Below are 27,282 nucleotides of genomic sequence, written 5' to 3'. Positions count from 1 at the left end.
GAGTGTGTGTGCGTGTGTATAAATTTTACAAAAAACAAAATGAGAATGTTCACTTAAAGTGCATTTCCTATTTCATGATAGTACTTTGTTCTTCAAGGGATTTGTTTCTGAGATTTCTGTCAAAACACACCCTAAACTGCTCACTTTCTGATCCCATAAATTCTTTCCTTATGAAACTGTCTTTCTTATAATTTGTGCCATCCAAGAATGCACTTTACCTTCCAGGGGAAATGCACAAGTCTCTTTACACCTCCTAGTCCCTGAAATTCTAATTGGTGAAGAAATAAATCATGAAGAACATGGGCCACAGCATACACAGCATTGTATAGGTTGTAACTCTCCTCACTTAAGGCCATGCCAATAAGTGGATTAGGTAACATTTCCAAGGAGGCATTGAGTGGACAGTTCTCCAGTTTTGTGCAGTCAGACTCAGAAAATGAACAATCAAAAAAGAAAGACCAGAATATAGCTAAGTAAATGTCATTTGGGTATTTTAAGGGGTTAACACTATGGATAAATTTTCTATAACCTGCTATTTCCTTATGGTGGTGTGAAAACATCAGAGATCCATGAACTGGGTGTAAAAATACACTATGTTTCATTTTGGAAGAATAATATGGTGAGGCCATGACCCAGACTTTTTGGGTCATTAGAGATTGTTCGACCATGTAAAAGAATGTCACCAGAGAATCAGAGTCAAAATAGACTATAATCACATTTACTGATGATTTCCAGATGTGATGAAGATGATCCACCTTAATATCTGGAGATAATGATGATCTACCAATTGACATGATTTCCACAAAGGCCACACAGATACTGTTCTTGTCCAATTCTATTCTAAAGTTAGACCAAAACTGAATGCTTCTTTCATCTTCTGAGATACAAAGCCCCACCCAGTTCCAGTGGAAATGGAGGATTAAAGAGGTTATAGCATGGGTCAGAAATGTGTCTTTAGGTGCCATCTGATATATAGAAGTTAAATGGACATTGCCACTCAGGATGGGATCAAAATGCCCAATGGTGAGCTGAAGGAATAAGAGAGTTAATAGTAATATTAAGATTATTAATAGTAACAGTAAGTAATATTAATAGTAATATGAAGGTAAGTCTTACACAATTATGAGACCTGATTTGCACTTAACAATAGCTATAAGTTTTAGGAAGGAAGATTGGTTTATCTCATAGTTATAGTCACCATCCTTTTCCTCAGAATTTTTGTAATATTAATGACTAGACTCAGATTCAGAAAAATGCATTGTCTTCTACAGCCTCTACCTGTGGTCTATTTCTAATGAAGACTCCTGAGTAATTACATTTAAACATACATTTTGCCTAATGCATAAATCCAGTCTCCACTTTTCATTTTACTCATGAATATGTCATTATCACTGAACAAATAATCAATTCATTTCACTCCATGGCTACAATACTTACCTGTGGAAACTTGTACATCTCTAACAGTTCTCCAATAAGAGTAGATACTGTCCATGATGGTCCTGTAATCAATGCTACAGACTTGCTCTCTTTCTTACAGTTGTAATTAGGAATCATATTGTCAATCCCTGAGATCCACTTTAAAAAGACATACATTGTGTCTGCATCAATAAATGGGATATTATACACATCAAATCCCAAAGTTATATTGGGTAAAATATGAGCATTTCTGTTGATTTCTTCAATGGCAAAGAGAAGGGACAGAAAAAACAAGTAGGTCTTGGGCTTAATTCTGTAAAGATAACAAAGAATCATTCAGAGGAAAGTGCAAGTCATGATTTTATTTAATGAAAATGTAATGAGTTTATAGATTTATAGCTCATATATTGACCAATTTAACACATTGAAATTTTATTTTGCTAGCACTTATTAATTGTACAAATTAATGGATTTTATCATTATAGTTAATAGATGTTTAAAATATAATTTTCTCTTTTTAAATCTGCTATTAGCAAAATAGTCCTCCCTGTCCTATGGTTCCCCTTCCTTCACTATAAGTTCTCCTTATACTTTGTTCTATTACCACTGTTATATTTAGTAGAATAGCTACCATTTTGTTGTGAATATTGCTTTGTATGCTGTGAATGTGTTGCTCTGATTGGTTAAAAAATAAAGTGCTGATTGGCCAGTAGCCAGACAAGAAGTATAGACAGGACGAAGAGAGAGGAGAATTCTGGGGACAGGAAGGCTGAGTCAGGAGTAAGCAAGATGTAAAAGTGCCAGTAAGCCACAGCCACATGGAAATTTGTAGATTAATAGAAATGGGTTAATTTAAGATATAAGAACTAGATAGCAAGAAGACTGCAACAACCGTATAGTTTACAAGTAATGTAAGTCTCTGTATGTTTACTTGGGTCAGAGCTGCTGCAAGAGCCAGGTGGACACAGGAAAACTCCAACTACAAATGGCACCCAATAGCTTGATTTTCCACCTTAAACCTAAAAATACTTCATGTCTCATGCGGGTGGCGAGATGCTGCAACATGCAGGCTTGAGCTACTCTATGGTGGGTTTGCGACATGTGGACTGAAGCTACACCATGGCATATTCCTGCCAAGTTACAGAGTTTTCTGCAAGCTGGGCAATATGGTGTATGGTAAATATAGCTTTTGCTGCTAAAAAAAAAAAAAAAAAAAAAAGAGGTTTCTGGGCTACGCACTGCTTTGACAGAAGCATAAACCCACTGCTTCTGAGAGTTGATGGTACACATGGATTCCAGATCTAGAGCTGGTGGTAAATGTATAACTGCCATGTTGGGAAGCTGAAGTGGGTGGAGCCAGCAGCCACAGCTGCCATTTCAGTCTTGATAATGCTGCAGTTTAAAGCAAGAGGTTCACAACAAGACAGATTCAGATGGAATAGTTTACAATGTGTGTAAAAATGCACATAGGCTTGGAAGGGAGATAAAAGGTAATATATACAGTTATATAAAGTAATAGTTTTAAAAATTAAAGTCTTTAAAGAGAAAGTAAAAGTAATATAAAAAATAAGCCATGTAAAGATAGATATCATACAGAGAATCTATATTGTATTGTCTTTGGGATTTTTAACTGCAGAAAGACATTTGATTGTAAAGGCTGCTCAGCTAAACCAATATGTATATTTTAAAGGTACCTTGACTTCAAAATTTGGATGTAAGGATATGTTGCTTTGGAAAGGAGGCTCTGCTTTTGTTTCCACAGAAATCAAGAGGCTATGGATTTGTTCCAGATTAAGATACGTCAGGTTTGACCAGCCAAGATCCCCTGAAAGGTCTCCTATGACACCTTGGCCCAGATGATCCAACATCCAGAATGGTCTCAAGGCAACTGGCTCAGACAATACAGCCTTACTGATTACCCCCTAATCCTAAAATTTTCTTTGTGTCCCCATAAGAATACAGCACCCTCATCCAGCAGGAAGTAGTAAGAGAAGCTATGCCCAAATTCCCAAATATACCAAGCTGTATTTGGAGATGGAATTGGCTCACTCCTTCTCTAAATTCAACCATACTGCTAAAAGGAAAGGTTGAGAGATTCTTCTGTCCTATATCAGAAGAGCCCTCTGGTGCGGGACAGAGAAAAACCAGTATTTTTATTTAAAACGGTTTGATTGTAAATGTAATCTCTTTCTAAATAAAAAATGGGATAGTATAGATATGATAGGATGAAAGAGTAAATTAATTTTAAATTTTAAAGAGCAACAACTTGTTTAGAAATATTTTGCATTGCTATGGTTTTTAGTTTATTGATACAAGTTTAAAATTAATTTTTTTATACTATATATATATTTCTACTTTCATTTGAGGTATATGTTTATGTAACTCATTTAAATTATAATGGATAATTAAATAATACAGATTAATAATTAGTCTTCTATGATAGTCAAACTTATAGTCATATTAAGTCTTCTAGGTATACATAGATATAATTCAATTAGGTAAGTAATCTTCAAACACTTCAAAGACCTACATAATATGGCATTTAATATGTTTTAAAAATTTAGACTTTCTGGACAATGATACATGTCTGCTCCTGGCAGCACCAATTCACTTCAGAGAGGAGGATGGGCATCGAAAACGCTCTATTCGGAGTTTATGTTCTTCTTGGCAAAAATAGCCATTTGGGCAAGAAACTGTTCTTTCCTGGACTGCTTGATCAACTGGACATGCAGGACCCATAGGAAGGTGACCACTGAACTTTGCTTGGCGAAATGGTCCTTCAGGTTCCCGCTTCACAGAGGAAACTGCCAAACATTCTACAAGACACAGAGAAGTGACTGAGAGACTCCAGGCTTATGGGCTGAAGACAGATGCTCCAACTTTACAGAGGAACTTTGGATGACTGTCCAGGCTGCCAGATGTCTCTGTCTACTCTTGCAAGACTCCCAAAAGTTGCTTGTGTCCTTCTCCTGTTTCTCAGGTAATATTATATCCTCCTGAGGTATTTGATGTACTTGAAGACTAGATAGTTACAGTTTCCTTAGTTATGATAAAAGATAAGTTAGATATGAAACTTTAGACTTACAAATATAGGATAGATAGTATATCTTTTTTAATTTTGCCAAACACAAATAGACTAGATATTATAAATAGACTAGATATTGTAACTATAATTCTTGCTTGATAATTGTTTTCTTATATGCAATTTTACTATGTTAAAGTTAAAACCTTCCTTTTTGAAAAAAAGAAAAGGGGAAATGCTATGGATATTGCTTTGTATGCTATGAATGTGTTGCTCTGATTGTTTAATAAATAAAGTACTGATTGGATAGGAGCCAGGCAGGAAGTATAGGTGGGACAAAGAGAGAAGAGAATTCTGGCAACAGGAAGGCTGAGTCAGGAGTTGCCAGCCAGACACAAAGGAAACAAGATGTAAAAGTACCAGTAAGCCACAAGCCACATGGCAACTTATAAATTAATAAAAATGGGTTAATTTAAGATATAAGAACTAGATAGCAAGAAACCTGCCATGGCCACACAGTTTATAAGTAATATAAGTCTCTGTGTGTTTACTTGGATCAGAGTGGCTACAGGAGCCAGGTGGACACAGGAAATCTTTAACTACACTGTTTTGTGTATACATACTGATACCTGAAAGACTAGATACTGCTGACTCCATTTAATTTTGCTCATAATGTATGCATATATGAATATGAGTTGTTATCATTCATATATATTTAATTTATATATGTTTTTAGGACAGAATAGTGGGTATTGGATAACCAATTAGGTGATTCATTCCTGTAAAAGACTGATTTTCCTTCTCTTGGCAGTCTCTAATTACCTATAGGACAAGGGCTAGGGATTAATGGTATTTTCTCTACTCATGTGGCTATGTCTTCTAGTGTTGCCATTACTCAAGCCTTATTTAGGCTACCATACAATTGAGAGTTCATTTGAACAGCTTTCCTTCCTGTGTAGAGTATACAGTCTCACAAAAGATGTCCTCATCCTCTGTCTTTTAGAATACTTCTAATCCCTCTTCCATGGTATTTCCCAGACATATGTATAGGAATTGAAGATGTATCTATTCATTGGGTTTACACACCCCTTAGTCATTTGTTCTCTGTATACCAACAAACTGTGGATTTCTGTAATTTACTTTTCTGTATCTATTGCAAAAAGAAATTTCTTCAATGAAAATTGAGAATGAAAACTACATTTATCTATAAGTACAAAAGTAAGTATTTAGAATGTGCTTAGAAATGATACTGGATTAAGAAAGTGTTAACTACCTCCCCTGTGTTCATACTCTGGCCCACAACTCTAATTGTCTTACCAGAGGCTGTATAGATCTAGGAAACCTATTCCTAGACTGAACCCTCTCCATGGGGCTGCATACTCCCACCCACAGCTCCAGCTTCTTTACCAGAAGCCAGGCTGGTCCAATGAACCCCAGGTAAGACAACACCCACTGCCCACCAACACTCCATAAAGCCTACCCAACAGCTCCAGGCTGTACCCCCTTGCCTGGGCTCCATAATCTGTCCCACAACTTTGACACAAAACTTCTGCTTAACCCAAGAAAAGCCTGATTCTAGGGAACCTAGGTCAGATAATGTCCACTGCCAATTAACAATCTCTAAAGCTGGTCCAACAGCCCCCAGCTGTATCCTCTCTCCTGAGCTACATATCCCAGCCCACAACTTCCACAGAAAACTTCTACTTTACTGGAAACTATACAATTATAGAAATCACAGAGACCAAGCAGGTACCCATAACCCCAAAGGCCACAGAGGTTCTTGGAGCCTCAGAAGTAAAGTTTTCATCCAAAGACTCAGAGGTCTTGAAGGTGACAAAAACAAAAGCAGAGACATTCTGCTCAACCTGAAGACTCACTAATTACCAGAACCCATTGCCTCATAGTCCAGAAGACCAGAAATGAAACAGAAACCAAGGAAGAAAACACTCATCTAACAAAGACAAACTCCGGAACCAACAACTAGAGCTACAGTCATCCCAGATGCCTACATGCCAGTCTAAGAACACAATTAACAACAGAAAGGGCAATATGGCGTCACCAGAGCCCAGTTATCCCATGACAGCAAGAACTGAACATTCCAACCCAGTTGAATCACAAGAAAATGACCTTAAGAATTACTTTATGATGATAATAGCATCTTTAAAGAGGAATGAAAGCATCTCCTAAAGAAATTGAGGAAAAGGCAACCAAAAACAATTGGATAAAATCAATAAATCTCTTGAAGAAAACCAAGAAAAAACATACAGGTGAAGGAAGCTGTTCAAGACCTGAAAACGGAAATAGAAGCAGTAAAGAAATTACAAACAGAGGGAATTCTGAAAATGGAAAACCTGGGCAAGAGAACAAGAAATAAAAATGCAACCATCACCAACAGAATACAAGAGATGGAAGAAACAGTATCAGGCATTGAAGATACAATAGAAACATATTCTTTGGTCAAAGAAAATGTTAAATCTATAAAATTTGTAACACAAAATTTCAGGAAATCTGGGACATTATTAAAGGACTAAACATAATAATAGAAGGAGAATTCCCACTCAAAGACCCAGAAAATATATTCAACAAAATCATAGAAGAAAATTTTTCTTACCTAAAAATGTATATTTCTATACAGATAGAAGAAGCTAACAGAAAACTAAATAGATTGAACCAGAAAAAAGTCCCTATGGCATATAATAATTGCATTAAACATACAGAATAAAGAAAGAATATTGAAAGCTGCAAAGGAAAAATTCCAAGTTATTTATAAAGGCAGATACATTGGAATTACACTAGTCTTCTTTTTTTTTTTTTTTTTTTTGGTTTTTTGGTTTTTCGAGACAGGGTTTCTCTGTGTAGCTTTGCGCCTTTCCTGGAGCTCACTTGGTAGCCCAGGCTGGCCTCGAACTCACAGAGATCCGCCTGGCTCTGCCTCCCGAGTGCTGGGATTAAAGGCGTGCGCCACCAACGCCCGGCTTACACTAGTCTTCTTATCAGAGAACACAAAAGCCAGAATGGCCTGGAAAGATGTCTTGCAGACCCTAAGATACCATGGATACCATCCAAGACTACCAACAAAACATTCAGTCACCATAGATGGAGAGAGAAACAAGATATTTCTTGACAAAGTCGAATTTAAGCAATATCTCTTCACAAATCCAACCCTACAGAATGTAACAGAAAGAAAACACAAACCCAAGGGAGTTTATATCCACAAAATCACAGGCAATAAATAATTTCACACCAACAAAATACAAGGAAGGGAAATACTAACACACACACACACACACACACACACACACACACACACACACACACTACCACCAGCACAATAACAGGAATTACCAATCATTGGTTATTAATATCTCTCAATATCAGTGGACTCAATTTGTCAATAAAAAGACACAGGCTAACACAATAGATACCATCCTTCTGCTGCACTCAAGAAATAAACCTTAACACCAAAGATAAACTACCTCAGAATAAAGGATTGGAAAAGATTTTTCAAGCAAATGAACCAAAGAAGCAAGCTGGTGTAGCTATTCTAATCAAAGAAAATATACTTCCAACAAATTTAATCAAAAGAGATTTTTAAAAAAAGTACATTTCATACTTATCAAAGGAAATATCCACATAGATGATGTCTCAATTCTGAACATCTATGCCCCAAACACAAGAACATCCATATTTGTCAAAGATAAGCTATCGAAGTTTAAAAAATCACACATTGAACTTCACACATTGGAGAAGACTTCAGCACCACACTCTCACCAGTGCACAGTTCATCCAGATACAAACTAAAAAGAGAAATAATGGAACTAACAGACATTTTCACACAAATGAAGCTGACAGAATCTATAGAACATTTTATAGGAACACAAAAGACAATACCTTCTATTCAGCCCCTCATGGAACATTCTCCAAAATTGACCATATACTTGGTCACAGAGCAAGTCTCAACAGATACAAGAAAATTCACATATACCACTGTTCCTTATCAGACCACTGTGGATAAAAGTTGTAGTTCTACAAGAGAAATGACAAAAAGCCTGCAAACTTATGGAAACTGAACAACTTTCTAGTTTATCACCACTCGGTCAAGGAACAAATAAAAAACTAAGACATCCTAGAGTTCAATGAAGATGAATCACAACACAGACAAATTTATGGGAAACAATGAAAGTGGTGCTAAGAGGAAAGTTCATAGCACTAAGGGCCTTCATAAAGAAATTAGAAAGATCTCATGCAAGAGACCACACAGCACACTTAAAAACTCTAGAAAAAAGAAGCAAATGCACCCAAGACTGCAGGAATCAAAGCGAGGGCTGAAATCAATAAAACAGAAACAAAGAGAACAATACAAAAATTAATGAAACAAAGATATGGTTCTTCACAACAAATTAACAAGATAGGAAACCCCCAATACAAACTAACTAAAAGGCAGACAATGGATATCCAAATTTAAAAAATGAGAAATGTAAAGAGGGATATAACAGCAGTTATCAAGGGACTCCTAAGAATCATTAGGTCAGACGTCAAAAACCTGTACTTCACAAAATTGGAAATTCTAAAAGAAAAAAAGGATAACTTCCTCAATAAATACCAATAACCAAAGTTAAATCAAGATCAGATAAACAACTTAAATATAACTAAAATCCCTAAGGAAATAGATAGAGTTGTTAAAATCTCCCAAGCAAAAAAAGGCCTGGGCTAGATGGTTTTAGCACAAAATTTCACCAGATCTTCAAAGAAGAGCTACTACTGACACTACTCAAATTATTTCATAAAATAGAAACAGAAAGAACATTGCAAATTCATTTTATGAAGCCAGAGTCACCCTGACACCCAAACCACATGAAGATTCAACAAATAAAGAGAATTCTGGACCAATTTGCCTCGTGAATATTGATGCAAAATACTCATTAAAATATTTGCAAAGTGAATCCAAAAACACATAAAAAAGATAATCCACCATGATCAAGTAAGCTTCCTCCCAGAGATACAGGGATGGTTCAACTTACAAAAATCTGTCAATGTAATTCACCATATAAGCAAACTGAAAAAAAAAAATCATGGTCATTAGATGCAGAAAAGGCTTTTGACAAAATCTAATGACCCTTCATAATAAAAGTCTCGGAAAGACCAACAATACCAGGGTCATACCCAAACATAATAAATGCAGGTTGCAACAAGTCTATAGCCAACACTTAAATGGAGAGAAATTCAACACAATTCCAGTAAGATCAGGAACAAGACAAGACTGTCCAGTCTTTCCACATGTATTCAATATAGTACTGAAAGTTCTAGCTAGAGCAATGAGAGAACTAAAATAAATCAAGGGGATACAAATTAGAAAGGAAGAAATCAAAATATTTCTATTGGCAGGTGATATGCTATTTTATATAAGTGATCCCAAAAATTCTATCAGAGAACTGGTACAGTTGATAAACACCTTCAGGGAAGTGGCTGGATATAATGTTAACTCAAAAAAAATCAGGATCTCCCACAACATGTTGCAAAGAAATCAGGAAACAACACCCTTTACAATAGTCAAAAATAATATAAAATATCTTGGAGCATCTTTAATCAAGCAAGTGAAGACCTGTATCCCAAGAACTTCAAGTTTTTGAAGAAAGAAATTGAAGAAGATACCATAAGATGGAAAGATGTTCCAGGCTTATGGATAAGTAGGAATAACATTACAAAAATTGTCTATGCCACATGAGCAGGCTACAGATGCCTTTATAGAAAGTGTGGTTCAGTTTGGTGGTGAGTCTCAGAGGAAGTAGATGGTATAAGAGGAATGCCCCAGGTGAGTGGTAAAAGGATGAAGGGTACTACAATTCAGGAGGTATGAAGGCAGACAGTAAATGTAGCCTACCTGGATCATTGGCATGGGTAGTGCCTATATGGTCCCATAAAAAAACAGGCCATGTTTTGGTGGTACCTTTCATAAGAAGGGAGATGAATTGTGAAGGGAATATCATCTAAGTCTAGCAACAGCAGGATTATGGATATCGACATCTATACTTAGATAATAAATCATAACTCTGTGGACTAAGAATTTGAGAACATAATGTGTTATTAGGTTTATGTGAGTTCAGGAAGGTGCATCTGTTAGAGATGAGATTTTTGTCCTCCTGAGGAGTAAGGGTTATCATTTCACCACATAAATACATATAAATACTAAATTGCAGAATCAGAAAATGAACACACACTTCAAGCCCTATTTTCTTATTTGATTTCTCAGCTGCCATATTGAGAAAACTAAATGTTTCCTATATAACTCCCCTAATACTGGATATGTGGTTAAATAGCTGCTGTAGCTATCTAATTTATAACTGAAATTTAGATAACCATGTAGCCATTTGAGCCTATCTACTTCAACATTTGACTATCTCATGATAAAATTTTATGTCCTAATTTGTGCAAGGTAAAATATTATGATATTTCACTTAAAGGAAAAATAACTATTATAAAAATGAGTATTGAATAGGAACTCAAATCATAGTTTGGCTATGTTTTTATTTTTATTTACTTGTTGATGTTAGTATATCTTTGTTTCTGTCTTTGGGAACAAGACATGTAAGTACCAAAACACAAATAGAGATAGCCAAGAACATCTTTCAGAAATTGTTTTCTTCCTTTTTAAATTAAATTTTCTTTATTCATTTTACGTACCAACCCCAGAACTCCCTCTTCCCTCCTCTTGCTCCTCCATGCCTTCCCCCTGACAACCTCTTACTCTCTCCTCCAAAATGGTAAGTCCTCTCATGAGGGACAGCAAAGCCTGGCAAATTCAGCTGATGCAGGACCAAACCCGCCCCCCTTGCATCAAGAGTGAGCAAGGTGTCTGACCATAGGTAATAGGATCCAGAAAACCAGCTCATGCACCAGAGATAGATCCTGATCACACTTCCAGGGACCCCTCAAACAGACCATGCTACACAATGGTCTCCCACATGCAGAGGTATAGTACACTCCCATGCAGGCTCCACAGCAATTGTTCTAAAGTTTGTGAGTTCCTATGAGCTCAATTCATTTGTCTCTGTAGATTTCCCCATCATGACCTTGACCCTCCTTTGCTCTTAAAATCCCTCATCCCTCTCTTCTACTGGGTTTCTGGAGCTTGGCCTGGTGCTTGGTTGTGGATGTCTGCATCTGCTTCCATCAGTTACTGGATGAAGGCTCTATGATGACAAGGCATTCACCAATCTGATCATTGTAGGCCAGAACAGGCACCCTCTCCACTATTGCTAGGAGTTTTTCTTCTGGATTGTTGGAAATTTCCCAAGTACCAGGATTCTCCATACCCTTTAATGTCTCCATCTATCAAAATATCTCTTTCATTGCTCTCCCACTCCATCCCTCCCACAGCTAGCTCAGCCTTCCCATTCCAACATGTTCTCATCACCCATCCTCTCCCCTCTATTGCCTTCACTCATCTCCAGTTTACTCATGGAGATCTGCTGTTTCTCCTTCCCAAGACATTTCTAGCTTCTCTGGAGCTGTGGGTTGTAGTCTGGTTATCTTTTGCATTACATCTAGTATCCACTTATGAGTGAGTACTTACTATGTTTATCTTTCTGAGTCTGGATTACATCACTGAAGATACTTTCTAGTTCCATCCATTTTCCAAACAAATTTCATGATGTCATTGGTTTTTAGAGTTGAGTAATACTCTATTGTGTATATGTACCACATTTTCTGTATCCATTCTTTGGTTGAGAGGCATCTAAGTTGCTTCCAGGTTCTGGCTATTACAAATAATACTGTTATGAACATAGTTGAGCAAGTGTCCTTGTGGTATGGTTGAGCATCCCTTGGTTATATGCCCAAAAGTGGTATCATTGGGTCTTGAAGTAGATTGATAACCAATTTTCTTAGAAACTGCTGTACTGATTTCCAAAGTGGCTGTACGCATTTGAGTTCCCACCAACAGTGGAGGAGTGTTCCCTATTCTCCACATCCTCTCCAACATAAACTGTCATCAGTGTTTTTTATCTTAGCCATTCTGACAGGTGTAAGATAGTATCTCAGAGTCCTTTGGACTTGTATTTCTCTGATAGCTAAGGATGTTGAGTAATCCTTTAAATGTCTTTTGGACACCTGAGATTCTTCTGTTGAGAAATCTCTGTTTAGATCTGTAACCCATTTTTTAATTGTATTGGCTGGTATTTTGCTGTCTAGTGTCTTGAGTTCTTTATATATTTTGGAGATCAGTCCTCTGTCAGATGTGGGATTAGTAAAGATTTTTTTCTCATTCTGTAAGCTGTTGCTTTGTCTTATTTACTGTGTCCTTTGCCTTACTGAAGCTTCTCAGTTTTAGTAGGTCACATTTATGAATTGCTCTGAGTGTATGTGCTACTGGTGCTATATTTAGGGAGTGTTCTCCTGTGCCAATGCATTCAAAGCTACTTCTTTCTCCTCTATAAGGTTCAGTGTAGCTGGACTTATGTTGAGGTCTTTGATCCACATGGACTTGAGTTTTTTGCATGGTAACAGATATGGATCTATTTGCAATTCTCTATGTGTTGCCATCTAGTTATACCAGCACCCTTTATTGAAGATGCTTTTTTTCCCTGTGGTACAGTTTTGGCTTCTTTGTCAAAAATCAGATCTTCATAGGTGTGTGGATTAATGTCAGGATCTTCAATCAATTCCATTGGTCCACATGACAGTTTTTATGCCAACGCCAAGCTGTTTTTAATTACTATAGCTCTATAGTAGAGCTTGAAGTCAGGGATGGTGATGCCTCCAGAAGTTGCTTTATTGTAAAGGACTGTTTTAGCTATCCTAGGTATTTTGTTTTACCATATGAAGTTAAGTATTGTTCTTTAGAGGTTTGTGAAGAATTGTGTTGGGATTTTGATTGGGATTGCATTGAATCTTTAGATTGCTTTTGGTCAGATTGTCGTTTTTATTATGTTTGTTCTACCTATCCATGAACATGGAAGATCTTTCCATTTTCTGATATCTTCTTCAGTTTCTTTCTTCAAAGACTTAGTGTTCTTGTCATACAGGTCCTTCACTTGTTTGGTTAGTTACCGAAGCTATTTTATATTATTTGTAGCTATTGTAAAAAAAAAATGATGTTTCTCTGATTTCTTTCTCGGCCCTTTTATCATTTGTATATAGGAGGCTTACTGATTTTATTTTAGTTAATCTTGTATCCTGCCACATTACTGAAGGGGTTTACCAGTTGTATGAGTTCCCTGGCAGAATTTTGGGGGCCACTTGTCTATACTATCATGTCATCTGCAAATAGTAGAAGTTTGACTTCTTCCTTTCCATTTTGTATCCCCTTGATCTCCTTTTGTTGTGTTATTGCTCTAGTTAGGACTTTGAGTGCTATATTAAATAGATATGGGGAGAGTGAAAGCCTTGTCTTGTTCCTGATTTTAGTGGAATTGCCTTGAATTTCTCTCCATTTAATTTAATGTTGGCTGTCTGCTTGCTGTAAATTGCCTTTATTATGTTTAGGTATGTTCCTTGTATTCCTGATCTCTCCAAGATCTTTATAATGAAAGGGTGTTAATTTTGTCAAAGCCTTTTGCAGCATCTAATGAGATGATCTTGTGATTTTTTTTCTTTCAGTTTGTATATATGGTGTATTACATTGACAGATTTTTTTTTTTTTTTTTTTTTTTTTTTTTTTTTTTTTTTTGGTTTTTCGAGACAGGGTTTCTCTGTGTAGCTTTGCGCCTTTCCTGGAACTCACTTGGTAGCCCAGGCTGGCCTCGAACTCACAGAGATCCGCCTGGCTCTGCCTCCCAAGTGCTGGGATTAAAGGCGTGCGCCACCACCGCCTGGCGACAGATTTTTATATGTTGAAGCCATCTCTGGGATGAAGCCTTCTTGATCATGGTGTATAATTTGATGTGTCCTTGGATTCAGTTTGCCAGTATTTTATTGAGTATTTTTGCATCAATATTCATGAGGAAGGTTTGTCTGTAATTCTCTTTCTTTATTGCATCTTTATGTGGTTTGGGTATCAGGGTAACTGTAGCCTCATAGAAGAGTTTGACAATGTTCATTCTGTTTCTACTGTGTGGAGCAATTTGAGAAGTATTGGTATTAGTTCTTCTTTGAAATTCACTTAGAATTTTTCACTAAAACCATCTGACCCTGGGCTTTTTTTTTGTTGTTGTTGTTGTTTGGGAGACTTTTAATGACTGCTTCTATTTCCATAGGAGTTATAGGTCTATTAAAATTGTTTATCTGGTCTTGACTTAATTGAATATGTTCCTATCCAGAAAGTTGACCATTTCTTTTAAGTTTTTCCAATTTTGTAGAGTACAGGTTTTTGAAGTATGACTTGATGATTTTCTGGATTTTCTCATTGTCAGTTGTTATGTCTCCCTTTTCATTTCTGATTTTGTTAATTTGGATATTCTCCCTCTGTCTTTTGGTTAGTTTGGATAAGGGCTTGTCTATCTTGTTGATTTTCTCAAAGAATCAAATGTTTGTTTCATCAGTTCTTTGTACTGTTTTCTTTGTTTCTATTTTATTGATTTCAGCCCTCAATTTGATAATTTCCTGGAATCAACTCCTCCTGGGTGAGTGAGTCTGCTTCTTTTTGTTCTAGACTTTTCAGGTGTTCTATTAAGTTGCTAGTGTGAGATCTCCAATTTCTTTATGTAGGCATTTAGAGCTATGAACTTTCCTCTTTGTACTGTTTTCATAGTACTCCACAAGTTTGGGTATGTTGTACATTCTTTTTCATTGAATTCTAGGAAGTCTTAAATTTTTTCCTTTATTTTTTCCTTGGCCCAGTGGTGATTCACTTGAGCATTATTCAGTTTCTATGAGTATGTAGGCTTTCTGTAATTTGTGTTGTTTTTAATTCATCAGAATGTAAGCCATGGTGGTCCAATAAAATACAGAAGGTTATTCTAATTTTTTTTGTATCTGTTGAGAGTTGCTTTGTGAACAAGTATGTGGTCAATTTTAGAGAAAGTTCTATGGGGTGCTGAGAAAAAGGTTTATTCTCTTTTTTTTTTTTTTTGTTTGTTTGTTTTTTTTTTTTTTTGGTAGAATGTTCTGTACATGACTATTAAGTCCCTTTGATTTATAATGTCTGTTAGTTCCCTTATTTCTCTATTATGTTTCTGTCTGGCAAACCTGTCCATTGGTGAGAGTGGGCAGTGTTGAAGTCTCTCACTATTGGTGTGTGAGTTTTCATGTGTGATTTCATCTCTAGTAATGTTTCTTTTACATAAGTGGGTGCCCTTGTATTTGAAGCATAAATGTTCAGAATTGAGACTTCATCTTGATGGATTTTTCCTGTGTTGAATATCTAATGTCTTTCTTCATGTCTTTTGATTAATTTTAGTTTGAAGTCTACTTTGCTAGATGTTAGGATAGCTATATCAGCTTGTTCTTAAGTCCATTTGAAAGGAAAGACATTTCCCAGACTTTTACTATGAGGTAGTATCTGTCTTTGAAGTTGAGGTGTGTTTTTTATATGCAGCAGAAGGATGGATCCTTTTGTCACATCCATTCTTTTAGCTTTTATAGGCAAATTGAGTCCATTGATATTAATAAATATTAATTACCATTGATTGCTAATTCCTGTTATTTTTTGGTGGTAGTGTTGTGTGTTTCCCTTCTTTGGGATTAGTTGGTGTGGTATTATCTATTGTCTGTGTTTTCATGGGTTCATCTAAATTCCTTTGGTTGGATTTTTCCTTCTAGTGCTTTCTGTAGGGCTGGATTTGTGAATAGGTATTGTTTAATCTGGTTTAATCATGAAATATCTTGTTTACTCTGCCTCTGGTTGTTGAGAGTTTTGCTGGGTAAAATAATCTGGGCTGGCATCTGTGGTCTCTTAGTGCCTGCATAATGTTTTTCCAGGACCTCTGTCTTTCAGAGTCTCCATTAAGAAGTTGTGGGTTATTCTGATGGATATACCTTTATATGTTATTTGACCTTTTTCCTTTGTGGCTCTTAATATTTTTTCTTTATTCTTTATGTTACTGGTTTGATTATTATGTGGTGAGGAGATTTGAGGGGGAGTCTGTTATGTTTGGTATTCTGTAATCTTCTTGTATATTTATAGGCATTTCCTTCTTTAGGTTGAAAAAGTTTACTTCTTTGATTTTGCTGAATATTTTCTCTGTGCCTCTGAGCTGGTATCTTCCTTCTTCTATCCCTATTATTCTTTTTTTTTAAATTTTTTTATTACGAGATTTTTCTGTTCATTTTACATACCAGCCACAGATTCCCCTGTCCTCCTTCCTCTCACCCCATAGCCTTCCCCCTCCCCCAAATCCATCCCCTATTCCCACCTCCTCCAAGGCAAAGTCTCCCATGGGGAGTCAGCAAAGCCTAGTACATTCAGTTGAGGCAGGTCCAAGCCCCTCCTCCCTGCACCAAGTCTGTACAAAGTGTCTCACCATAGGCACTAGGCTCCAAAAAGCTGGCTCATGCACTAGGGACAGATCCCGATCCCAGTACCTGGGGGCCCCCTAAACAGTTCAAGCTAAACAACTGTCTCACTTATCCAGAGGGCCAAGTCTAGTACCATGGGGACTCCTCAGCTATTGGTCTACAGTTCATGTGTTTCCACTAGTTTGACTACTTGTCTCTGTACTTTTTCCAATCATGGTCATGATATTTCTTGCTCATGGAATGCCTCCTCACTCTGGCACCCAACATTCATGGTATGAATTCATGAAAAAGCCACTTGCCTGTGGCCTTGCAGGCCCCAGCTCTGCCCCTATCTATACTCGGCCAGTTGTGGTGGTTCATTCCCATGGGATTTGCTGAAGGAGGCAGAGGCAGGAGGATCCAGAGTTTGAGGCTTGCTAAGGAGAAGCTTTGGCCGGGGCCAAGTCACAAACAGTGGTGGGACCATGGAGGCAGAGGCTGCTGCTCTGACTTGCTGGCTCCTTCTCATCATGTTGGTGGCTGCGGTGATGCTCCTACCTGGAACAAAGGGTTTACTGCTGCTTGTTCAGAGAAGAATTGCCAGGACTATCATGTTACAAGAAAGCATTGGCAAAGGTCAGTTTAGAAAAGTTTGGCAAGACAAATGGTGGGGGAAATTGCTGTGAAGATTTTCTCTTCTAGGGAATAACGTTCATGGTTCAGAGAGACAGACATTTATCAGACTGTGATTGCTCCAAACCACAGAGGCATACACACACAAAAGAAAGTCTGCAGGGAAGCATGACCATGCCTAACAGCAAGCATTGAATGCTACTTTGCAGGGCACGTGTAGATTGTTTTTAATTCTATCCTGACTCTATTTGAGTTTCATGATCCAGATAATTTAATTCTATTAAATACAACTGTGTTTATTGCCATACAATTGCATTTCAACTGCATGTACTTGGATGATGAATCTCTGTAATTTCAACTAGCTCCATGTTGACCACATTTTTCAGTAGTTAATTCTTTTATTTCTATATCTGAAGACTGTCTTAGTGGCAATGCTTAAAGTGTGAAAAAAAACTTATATTGAGCTTACATTGTGATATAATCAATACAAAGAGAAACAGGTGGGGAGGGAGAAGAGAGATGGGGAAAAGAAAGAGCCTTCAATTGTTAAACTTTATACTATCCTAGGGAATATGAGGGGGGAAAGAGGATAAATATTAGATTTCTATCTCCAAGGGGAAGTTCTAATTATGTCTACCAACAAAATGTAAGAAATCAGAAAAGATGTCTCTTAATTCCAATAGTCCAGTTATTTCAATAAGCCACTGATTGTGATTCATGATAAATTCTCAGAATTATTAGTAAAGATAAATGACATGATATTACAAAAATTAATGTATATGCAAAAGCATGGGAATTTTGTCAAAGTATACTATTATAATATGTCAGAATATATTTTAAAATACAAAAATGCTATCACAAAAATTAATGTATATGCCAAAACATAGAAAAATGTTTTCAAACATACTAAGATAAATGTATATTGAAGTAGATCGTAAAATACAAAGCAGTTTTATTAATGGGGAAAACAAATTTATAGATAGTATTGCCCAAAGCTAGAAATAATAGACATTCTAAATTTGAATTTAAGGTAAAATTCAGAACTTTTTTTACACAAATGTAAAATGTATCGTGTAATTGATGAAATTATCAGGAATATGTTTGATTTTCACTGGAAATGTTCCTAATTAGCCATCAAATAATTATTTATTTCCTACTGACTTCATAAAAATTGAATTACAAGATTGATTTCATATGAAATAATACTAGTATTAACAGGGAAAATTATTCACTTCTTGAATCATTTTCAACTTCCCTGTTCAGTACCTTCAATCTTTCCTAGTCTCCTTCTATGAGGTATTCTTCACCTGATATCATGTATGTATTGATGAAAAAGAGAGCTCACTTCTTTGTGAAATTTCTCTGTGTAATTCATCTTTCCACTACTATAATATATACCTAAATATTATCCAATTACCTAGAGAAAAGACTTTTTAAGGCTCATGTATTCAGAGGTCTCATTGTCTAATTGGCCTTTTTCATTTCTTCTATGCCGTCTCTAATAGAGCACATTATGGAGGACCCTTTGGGAAAACAACACCATGCACATGACCAGATAGCAGAAAGAATAAGATAACCTGTAGCCACTTTCAAAATCTTGCTGCAATGATTATAAATGTGATATTATATCCCACCTATTACTGATGTCAACAACATCAACATCAGCACTCTTTATGTTAAGATTGCTGTCACTGTGATAAAAGACCATGGCAAAAAGCAACTTGGTGAGTAAAGTGTTTATTTCAGCTTAGAACACTCAGGTTATACTGAGAAAGTCCAGACAGGAATGTAAGGCAGGAATTGGAGGCAAGAAATGAAACAGAGACCATAGCAGAATGCTGTCAACCTTGTTGCTCTACATGACTTGATCAGCCTGCTTTATTATAAAACAAGGACCATCTACCCAGGGGTGGTGATGCCTCTGTTGGCATAGGCCCTCCCATATCAGTCATTAATAAAAAATGTCCTATGGTCTCACCTACAGTTAATCTAATGGAGGAATTTTGTAAGTTGAGGTAGCAACTTCCCATATGACCATAGCATATGTAAACTTGAAAAAAGTATCCAGGAAAAGTAGAAACCTGTGAATAACTACATTAATAGGTTAGATGCAGAGGACATAATTGTAGTGGGTAGCCATTCCAGCTTGGATCTGGAAGTTCCAATCCCCATTGAGACTCTGGCAACTGTCACGCCTACGAGGCGGGGCCAGGGGAGGCACCTGGAGACCCAAGAGCTGGATGGGCCAGCTCTCTCTCTGTGTGCTCTCTCTGTGCCGGGACGCTGAACGGAGAAGATGGACTGGGCAGAGCTCCGGAGAACACCGCTGGACTGCGATATACCTTCCCCAGACCCTGTGACCTACCTTTCACTTAATTTGTGAGTTATGCCATTAAATAAATATCCTTTTATACGTGGAGTGGCCAAAATAATTTCTCCAATACACAATTTCCAAAGTTTTGCATTCATTATGTTGGATCACTTAAGCAATCAAAGTAGAAATATGTGTTGTTTGTAATTTCGAACATTCAGGTGTAGTTTATCACATTGACAGGGATAGTTGAAATAGGCAAGGACTAAAAAGTGACATTCTATATTGATGTCCACTAAATAACATATACAACGCCTAAATCAACGCCTGAAATGATGAATAAATTTAATGTGAAAATAAACCACATATATGTTTAGAACATGATAGCAACATATATATGAAACTTAAAGACAAGGAAACTGAAAATAAATTAAAAACCTTGATTGCTAAATGAAAATTTGGCAATCGAGTATTATCCAGCATAAATTAAAAGTTAAAATGTAGCCAGGTATTTGAGATTTCAACTAAAAAAATTAGAAAAAAATATATCTAAAACACATCTACAATGGATGAGAATCAAAGTACATGTAAAAATTTATAAAACACATTTCTAATATGACAGAAAAAACAAACACAATTAATTCTTCAGAAAGAACAGTGAAACACTCATACTTTTACAAAACTAATTTTAAATAATAAAACATTTTATTTATTTGTGTACCTTTTCCACTTACAACTACAAATTAAAACAGCCTGGATGTTCATCATCTGATGAATGGACAAAAAAAGTGGGGTACATTTGCACACCTGAATGTTATTCATTGCTGAGAAAAATGAAATTTGAAACTTATAGGTAAATGGAGAGAGTGGAACAACCATTTGTTGTGGTAACACTGATCCAGAAAGACAAAAAAAATGCATGTATTCTTTCATTAGTACATGCTACATTTGAATTTGCAGAAGGGTATGGTTCAACTGGAATATACATGGAAGTCAGGGAATGAAGAACTGGCCATATGGTAAGGTATGCTTTTAAGGAAGTTGAGATAGAATTCACTGAAATAAAATTTCAAAGTTAATAATATAGTAGGAAGTCCTAAATTAGATAGGAAAGGCAGAGGACCATATACAGGAGGGAGACCTTTTGAAAAAGACAAAAGGAATTCTAACACTGTAAAATATTTCATATATATATTTATATGTATATGTTTGTGTGTGTGTGTGTGTGTGTGTGTGTGTGTGTGTGTGTGTCTGTGTGTTTGTGTGTATCCCTGATATATCTGGGTATTTCTGATAGTATATATACAGATATAAAATTACATATGGATGTAGATATATAGATATATTGTTAGAAATATGAGATAGTAAAGCCTTAAAATGTAGTTATACTAATAGGGCAACAATGGATTTAGTAGACACCTTAGGCTAACAAATAAATAGAAATTGCAATAGTTTATTTTTGTTTTAGACTTGATAGACATAAGATTCCATATACCCCTACATATTACAGGCTACTCTCAGTGTCCTTCATTGCTCTCTATTACATGACAGTAAGATCAGTAAGATCCTAATGCTGAAAACACACACACACACACACACACACACACACACACACACACACACACGAGTCATAGAACATGAAGAAATAAAGCTGGTATTGACACAGAAGCTTTATTTACACTGAGTAGCTGCCCACTGCTTGAATGTCCATAAACCACCAAAGAAAAGTAATCATCCATAATAACATTGCAAGATGCAACAGTAATTGATTGGCCTGTCAATACATGTCCAGTAGTACAACAGTGATGTGACAGAAAACAATACATTTCAGAATATATTTAAGTCCTGTCCCAAAACATAAAAGCCATGGCATTTGCTGTCAATGGTACAAAAAACACCTGTAGAAAGAGAGGTCTTAGGGAAGAACATAATTCTTTTTTTGTCTAAATGTACAAAGTATTAAATTCTTAATAACTTCTGGTGATGCTGACAGGTTAATGCATCTCTCAAACCCCATTATAAAAGATACATTTGGTGATAAATAATGATTATCAGAAAGGTCTGCAACTTTCCAAATGCAGGGAATAAGAAATTATGGATGCTCTGGCCTAGGTATACTACATATTCTCTCAACTTCAAGGATCATTGCAAAACAAGAGAAAGAAGCAATCTAAAAGCTATATGAGTTGAAAGACTATAAGAAAATAGTGTCTTCTCAACAGAACAGGCAGCTCCAGATAGTAAATCATGGAAATTATGACAACATATATACGAGATACACGGTGATATATTATGTACCCCAACAAAGCTTACCTGGGGATCAGAGGACAGATTCAGCCACTAAATTAGACATAGAGGTCAGGCAGTGGTGGCACACACCTTTAATCCTATCACTTGTGAGACAGAGATCCATCTGGATCTCTGTGAATTCAAGGCCACTCTGGGCTACATGAGAGAAACAGAACTAGGCAGTGGTGACACATACCTTTAATACCACAAAGTAATTTCGCAGGACACAGAAAGGTATAAGGCATGAGGAAACAGGAATTTGCTCCCTTGAGGCTGAGGATTATGTAGAGGTAAGCTAGTGGCTGGCTATTCTGCTTTCCTGATATTTAAGCTTTCACCTCAATATCTGGCTCTGGGTTTTTATTACAAGTTCTTTTAAGATTTATTTTAGATCTGGCACAAATTCACAAAAAGGCTGCTTGCCTGTGGCCTTGCAGGCCCCAACTCAGTCTTGAGCTGCACGTGGCCAGAGTCCCTAACCAGCTAAATCTGGACAGCTGTATCTTTCACTTTTTCTCTCCTGGTGGTTTGTGGGCTCTCCGTGGATCCTCATCAGGGACTACTACCACACTAGGTAGCTGCTTTGAAATCCACTTGAACGTCTACTGTTCTACACAGTTGGCAGAGTTGGTGAGTCAATTAAGATTTCTTAAAGGAAGAAATTAGTTAAAAGAGATTTTTTTTCCCCACATTAAAAAAATTGGAAACATGTTTACAATGGGGGTGTTTGGTCTCTGTTTTAGATCAATTTGCCTAATGTGTTATTAGGCAGTCTGAAAATGGAACAACTAAATGAGAGGATAACTAATGTTGATGGGATAGATGTACTGTCAATTATAAATATTATTCATTTGATCATCTCTGTTTTATCATTTAAAAAGTTGGTTAACGTAAGTGACAAGATGAAAAGTTAGAAAAACTTGTTAAAACAGATCATAGAGAAATTCAGACCCAGACAGAAGAATTTAAAGGTGAACCAATCTCAATGTTGTATTATTCTGTCACAGAGAAACAGCCTAAGGCTTTCAAATAACCAACCTTAATCTATGCAAAAATTGCCAAATGCTCATGGCTGTGTATGAGCTGATTGGACTCCTGTGGATATGTTAGATTTGAGGAGCTTCAAAGAAGCTATAGTGTCATATGGTATGCATTTTACATTCATGATGCAAACGTTAAACTAGTGGTCCATTTGTAATAGAATAATCTCTCAAGACTGGAAAGATTTGATTACAACAGTCTTAGAGGCTGGTCCCCAGTTACAGTGGAGGATCTGATGGAAATATGAGGCTAAAACTATTGAATACCTATGTAGGGCTAGAAGGCAATTATGCTAATATACAAAGACAATCTTTATATGATGACCATACCCTAGTTTTATACCACATGGTATCCTTGAGTGCTTGAGACAGAAATGAAGAAGTAGGAAAGAAAACTGAGTCATTTACAAAGGTTACACAGGGCCCTAAAGAAACCTCAGCAGTAAATAGAATAATATGAAATTCAGAAGCTAGACAGATAATAATTGAATCTCTGGCATTTGAAAATGCTAATGCACAATGCAAAAGAATAATTAGCTTGTTAAAGGCAAGAAGAGCACCTTTAGAGGAATGGATTTGAGATGCAATTAATATTGAATCTTATGACCATGATGAGAATAGGATAGGAGAAGTGATCGCCAGAGGCTTGAAGAAAACTAGTAAAACAATGTTTTTTTCAAGAAATAATGGCAACAGAATGCCCCTTGTGGATTATGCAGAAGATGTGGTAAAGCAAACATTGGACTAAAAAATGTAGGTCAACAAGTGACAGACAAGGTAATCCTTTGCCTCTCAGAAGCCCCCATGACAAATTTGGTTCAGTCCTTTACTGACATAGATGAAATGACTTCTCAGAGCAGTTAAAGAACCTAATGACTTATATCCAAGAAATGCTCAATCATACCACAAGAGCACTTGCTCAGCTATGTTCATATCAGCATTGTTTGTAATAGCCAAAACCTGGAAACAACCCAGATGCCCTTCAACTGAAGAATGGATAAATAAATTGTGGCACATATACACAATGGAATACTACTCAGCAGAGAAAAACAATGACATCATGAGGTTTGCAGGCAAATGGATGGATCTAGAAAAAATCATCCTGAGTGAGGTAACCCAGACTCAGAAAGACAAATATGGTATGTACTCACTCATAGGAAGATGCTAGATGTGGAACAAGGATGACTGGACTGCTACTCACATCACCAGTGAGGCTACCTGGAAAATGGGACCCCAAGAAAGACACGGAGAAATGGATGAGATCTACATGAACAGCCTGGACATGAGAGGGAGCAATGAAGGGCGATGGTCAAGGGAAAGAGAGCGGGAGATCCTAGCTGGATCAAGAAAAGAGAGGGAGAACAAGGAATAGGAGACCATGGTAAATGAAGACCACATGAGAAAAGGAAGAAACAAAGAGCTAAAGAGGCCCACAGAAATCCACAAAGATACCCCCACAAAAGACTGCTGGCAATGGTCGAGAGACAGCCAGGACTGACCTACTCTGGTGATGGGATGGCCAAACACCCTAATAGTTGTGCCATAAACACCATCCAAGGACTGAGGAATCTGGATGCAGACATCCACGGCTAGGCCCCGGGTGGAGTGCTGGGAGTCTAATTAGTGAGAAAGAGGAGGGTTTATATGAGCGAGAATTGTTGAAACCAAGGTTGGATAAAGCACAGGGACAAATAACCAAATGAATGGAAACACATGAACTATGAACCAAAGGCTGAGGGGCCCCCAACTGGATCAGGCCCTCTGAATCGGTGAGACAGTCGATTGGCTTGATCTGTTTGGGAGGCATCTAGGCAGTGGTACCAGGTCCTGGGCTCGTTGCATGAGTTAGCTGTTTGAAACCTGGGATTTATGCAGGGACGCTTGGCTCAATCTGGGAGGAGGGGACTGGACCTGCTTGGACTGAGTCTATCAGGTCGATCCCAGTCCTCGGGGGAGACCTTGATCTGAAGGAGGTGGGAATGGTGGGTGTGCTGGGGGGAAGGGGAGAAGGGCAGGAAGGGAGAGAACAAGGGAATCTGTGGCTGTTATGTAGAACTGAATAGTATTGTAAAATAAATAAATGAATGAATGAATGAATAAATAAATAAGAACCTAATGCCTATTTTAAAAACCATACTGCTCAGGGCGATAGAACAGCTATAGAAGAGAGAACAAAAAATATGAAAGAAGCCGGGCAGTGGTGGTGCACGCCTTTGATCCCAGCACTCAGGAGGCAGAGGCAGGAGGATCTCTGTGAGTTCGAGGCCAGCCTGGTCTCCAAAGTGAGTTCCAGGAAAGAGAAACCCTGTCTCAAAAAACCAATATATATATATATATATATATATATATATATATATATATATATATATATATATATGAAACCAAAGAGGTGAGAGTTCATTAACCAGCATGACTATTCAATTTAAACTAATTTATACCACTAAAAAATGCTCATTTAATCAGATATAACTTGCCAAAAGGGAACCTCCCCAAAATTAAGGTTGGGGAAGGTTTTTTGTTTTTTTGTTTGTTTGTTTGTTTTTGTTCTGTTTTGTTTTTTTGTTTTGTTTTGGGGGTTTTTGTTTGTTTTTTGGGGGTTTTGTTGTTGTTGTTGTTTTTGTTTTTTGTCTTTCACAAGAATGAAGACTAAGGAGTCTGAAGAACACTGAACAAATGAGACATCTGAAGAAAAAGAACAAATCATCCAGAAAAAATATCCCAAGAAAAAGAGTAAATTGGCCTCTTGGTATATCACATATCTAACAGGATAAAATTTCCTAAGTCTTCCTAAATGTTTGTTTCTGTTGTTCTCTACAGACATACAATGTAAATGATCTTTATGTAGTCCCAGTTCAATTAAAAATTAAAGCTGGAGCCGGGTGGTGGTGGCGCACACCTTTAATCCCAGCACTCTGGAGGCAGAGCCAGGCGGATCTCTGTGAGTTCGAGGCCAGCCTGGGCTACCAAGTGAGTTCCAGGAAAGGCGCAAAGCTACACAGAGAAACCCCGTCTTGAAAAACCAAAAAAAAAAAAAAAAAAAATTAAAGCTGGCTTTGGAGTTGGAGTATGGATCTCTCCTTCTCTAAACCCAAGCATGCTTGTTAAAAGAAAATGCAAATCTCTGTATCATGTCAGAAGAGCCACCTGATATGGTACAGAAGAAAAGCCAAACTTAAGGGACTATTCTATTGCTATTAATCTCATAATTCTTTGGTTTTATCCTTACTCTTTAAAACTTTTCTTAGGGTATAAGTTTTATATCAAAATTTATAAGATATACATAATAAACATTCATCATGATGTTAATGGTCATATAGAATACTAACTAATTCTAGAAAAAAATGCTTCATCTAGCTTCCTATACACGATTTTGGGTTTGAGTCTTTATCAGTTTTCTGCACGGAATCATGACCATGCCTACTGGTGACTTTGAAGTCTCCAAAAATTAATGGGACTCCACAATGATGATCCCATCAGGACGATGATAATATCACTAAGATGGCAAACACTATCCAAAGATCAGTTTTGGACTACAAACTGCTCAGAACAATTTTGAGATGGCTAGCTGACATGATCCAGCCTTGAAGACTACTCTGATCCAGCCTCACAGACTATTTGAGCAAGGACTTGAGACAAGCCCTGCACTTTCCCATTATGCAGAGACTGGACAAATGATACAGCTAACTCTCCTAGGACTTTACTTTTAACCACAAAATTCTTTTTCAAGATCCCCTAAAGATACCATTGCCCCCAGACAGGAGGAAGTATTTTTAAGAAACTGACACACATATTTGCAAGAGGTGAGGTGGGTGGTTTTTGGTCATTCAATGAGTTATGGATAATTGTCATTGTTCAGAATGGTTGGTTACAAGTTATTAATTGATAATAGTAAGGAAAAAAACTAAAGAAGAAGATTTGATTCAGAATTCTTGTTTAAAAAAAGGAAAAAGATGATATAGATAAGAGGTAAGTTATTGAATCTACTCTTTAAAAAGAAGATATAGAAATGAGAGGATAAAAGGGTAGATTATTAAATCTATTCTGAAAAGAAAAAGGGGAGGATTTAGATACAAGATAAAAAGGTAGATTATTGAATCTACTTTTAAAAAGCAACTACTAGTTTTAAATATTTTACATTGGATTGGATTTTTGTATATTGTATACAAATTATGTATATTGATACAAATTTGAGATTTATT

The 27,282-nt window shown here is 36.8% G+C and overlaps 1 protein-coding gene across 1 annotated transcript in view; it reads right to left on the bottom strand.

Annotated features, from left to right (window-relative positions):
• Positions 1–27,282, bottom strand: part of LOC143269139 (vomeronasal type-2 receptor 116-like) — a 68,504-nt gene that overhangs the window by 15,518 nt on the left and 25,704 nt on the right. The window contains exons 3-5 of the mRNA XM_076553826.1: positions 5,606–5,632; positions 1,438–1,714; positions 219–1,028 (exon numbers count right to left, since the gene is read on the bottom strand). Of these exons, the coding sequence (XP_076409941.1) occupies positions 219–1,028; positions 1,438–1,714; positions 5,606–5,632 (1,114 nt within the window). The remainder of the gene's footprint in view (positions 1–218; positions 1,029–1,437; positions 1,715–5,605; positions 5,633–27,282) is intronic.

The sequence above is a fragment of the Peromyscus maniculatus genome, chromosome 17 (genome assembly GCF_049852395.1).
Source record: "Peromyscus maniculatus bairdii isolate BWxNUB_F1_BW_parent chromosome 17, HU_Pman_BW_mat_3.1, whole genome shotgun sequence".
In the NCBI taxonomy this organism is placed as follows: domain Eukaryota; kingdom Metazoa; phylum Chordata; class Mammalia; order Rodentia; family Cricetidae; genus Peromyscus; species Peromyscus maniculatus.
Note: the sequence above shows the minus strand (reverse complement) of the source record. Positions and strands in the feature narration are given on the sequence as shown.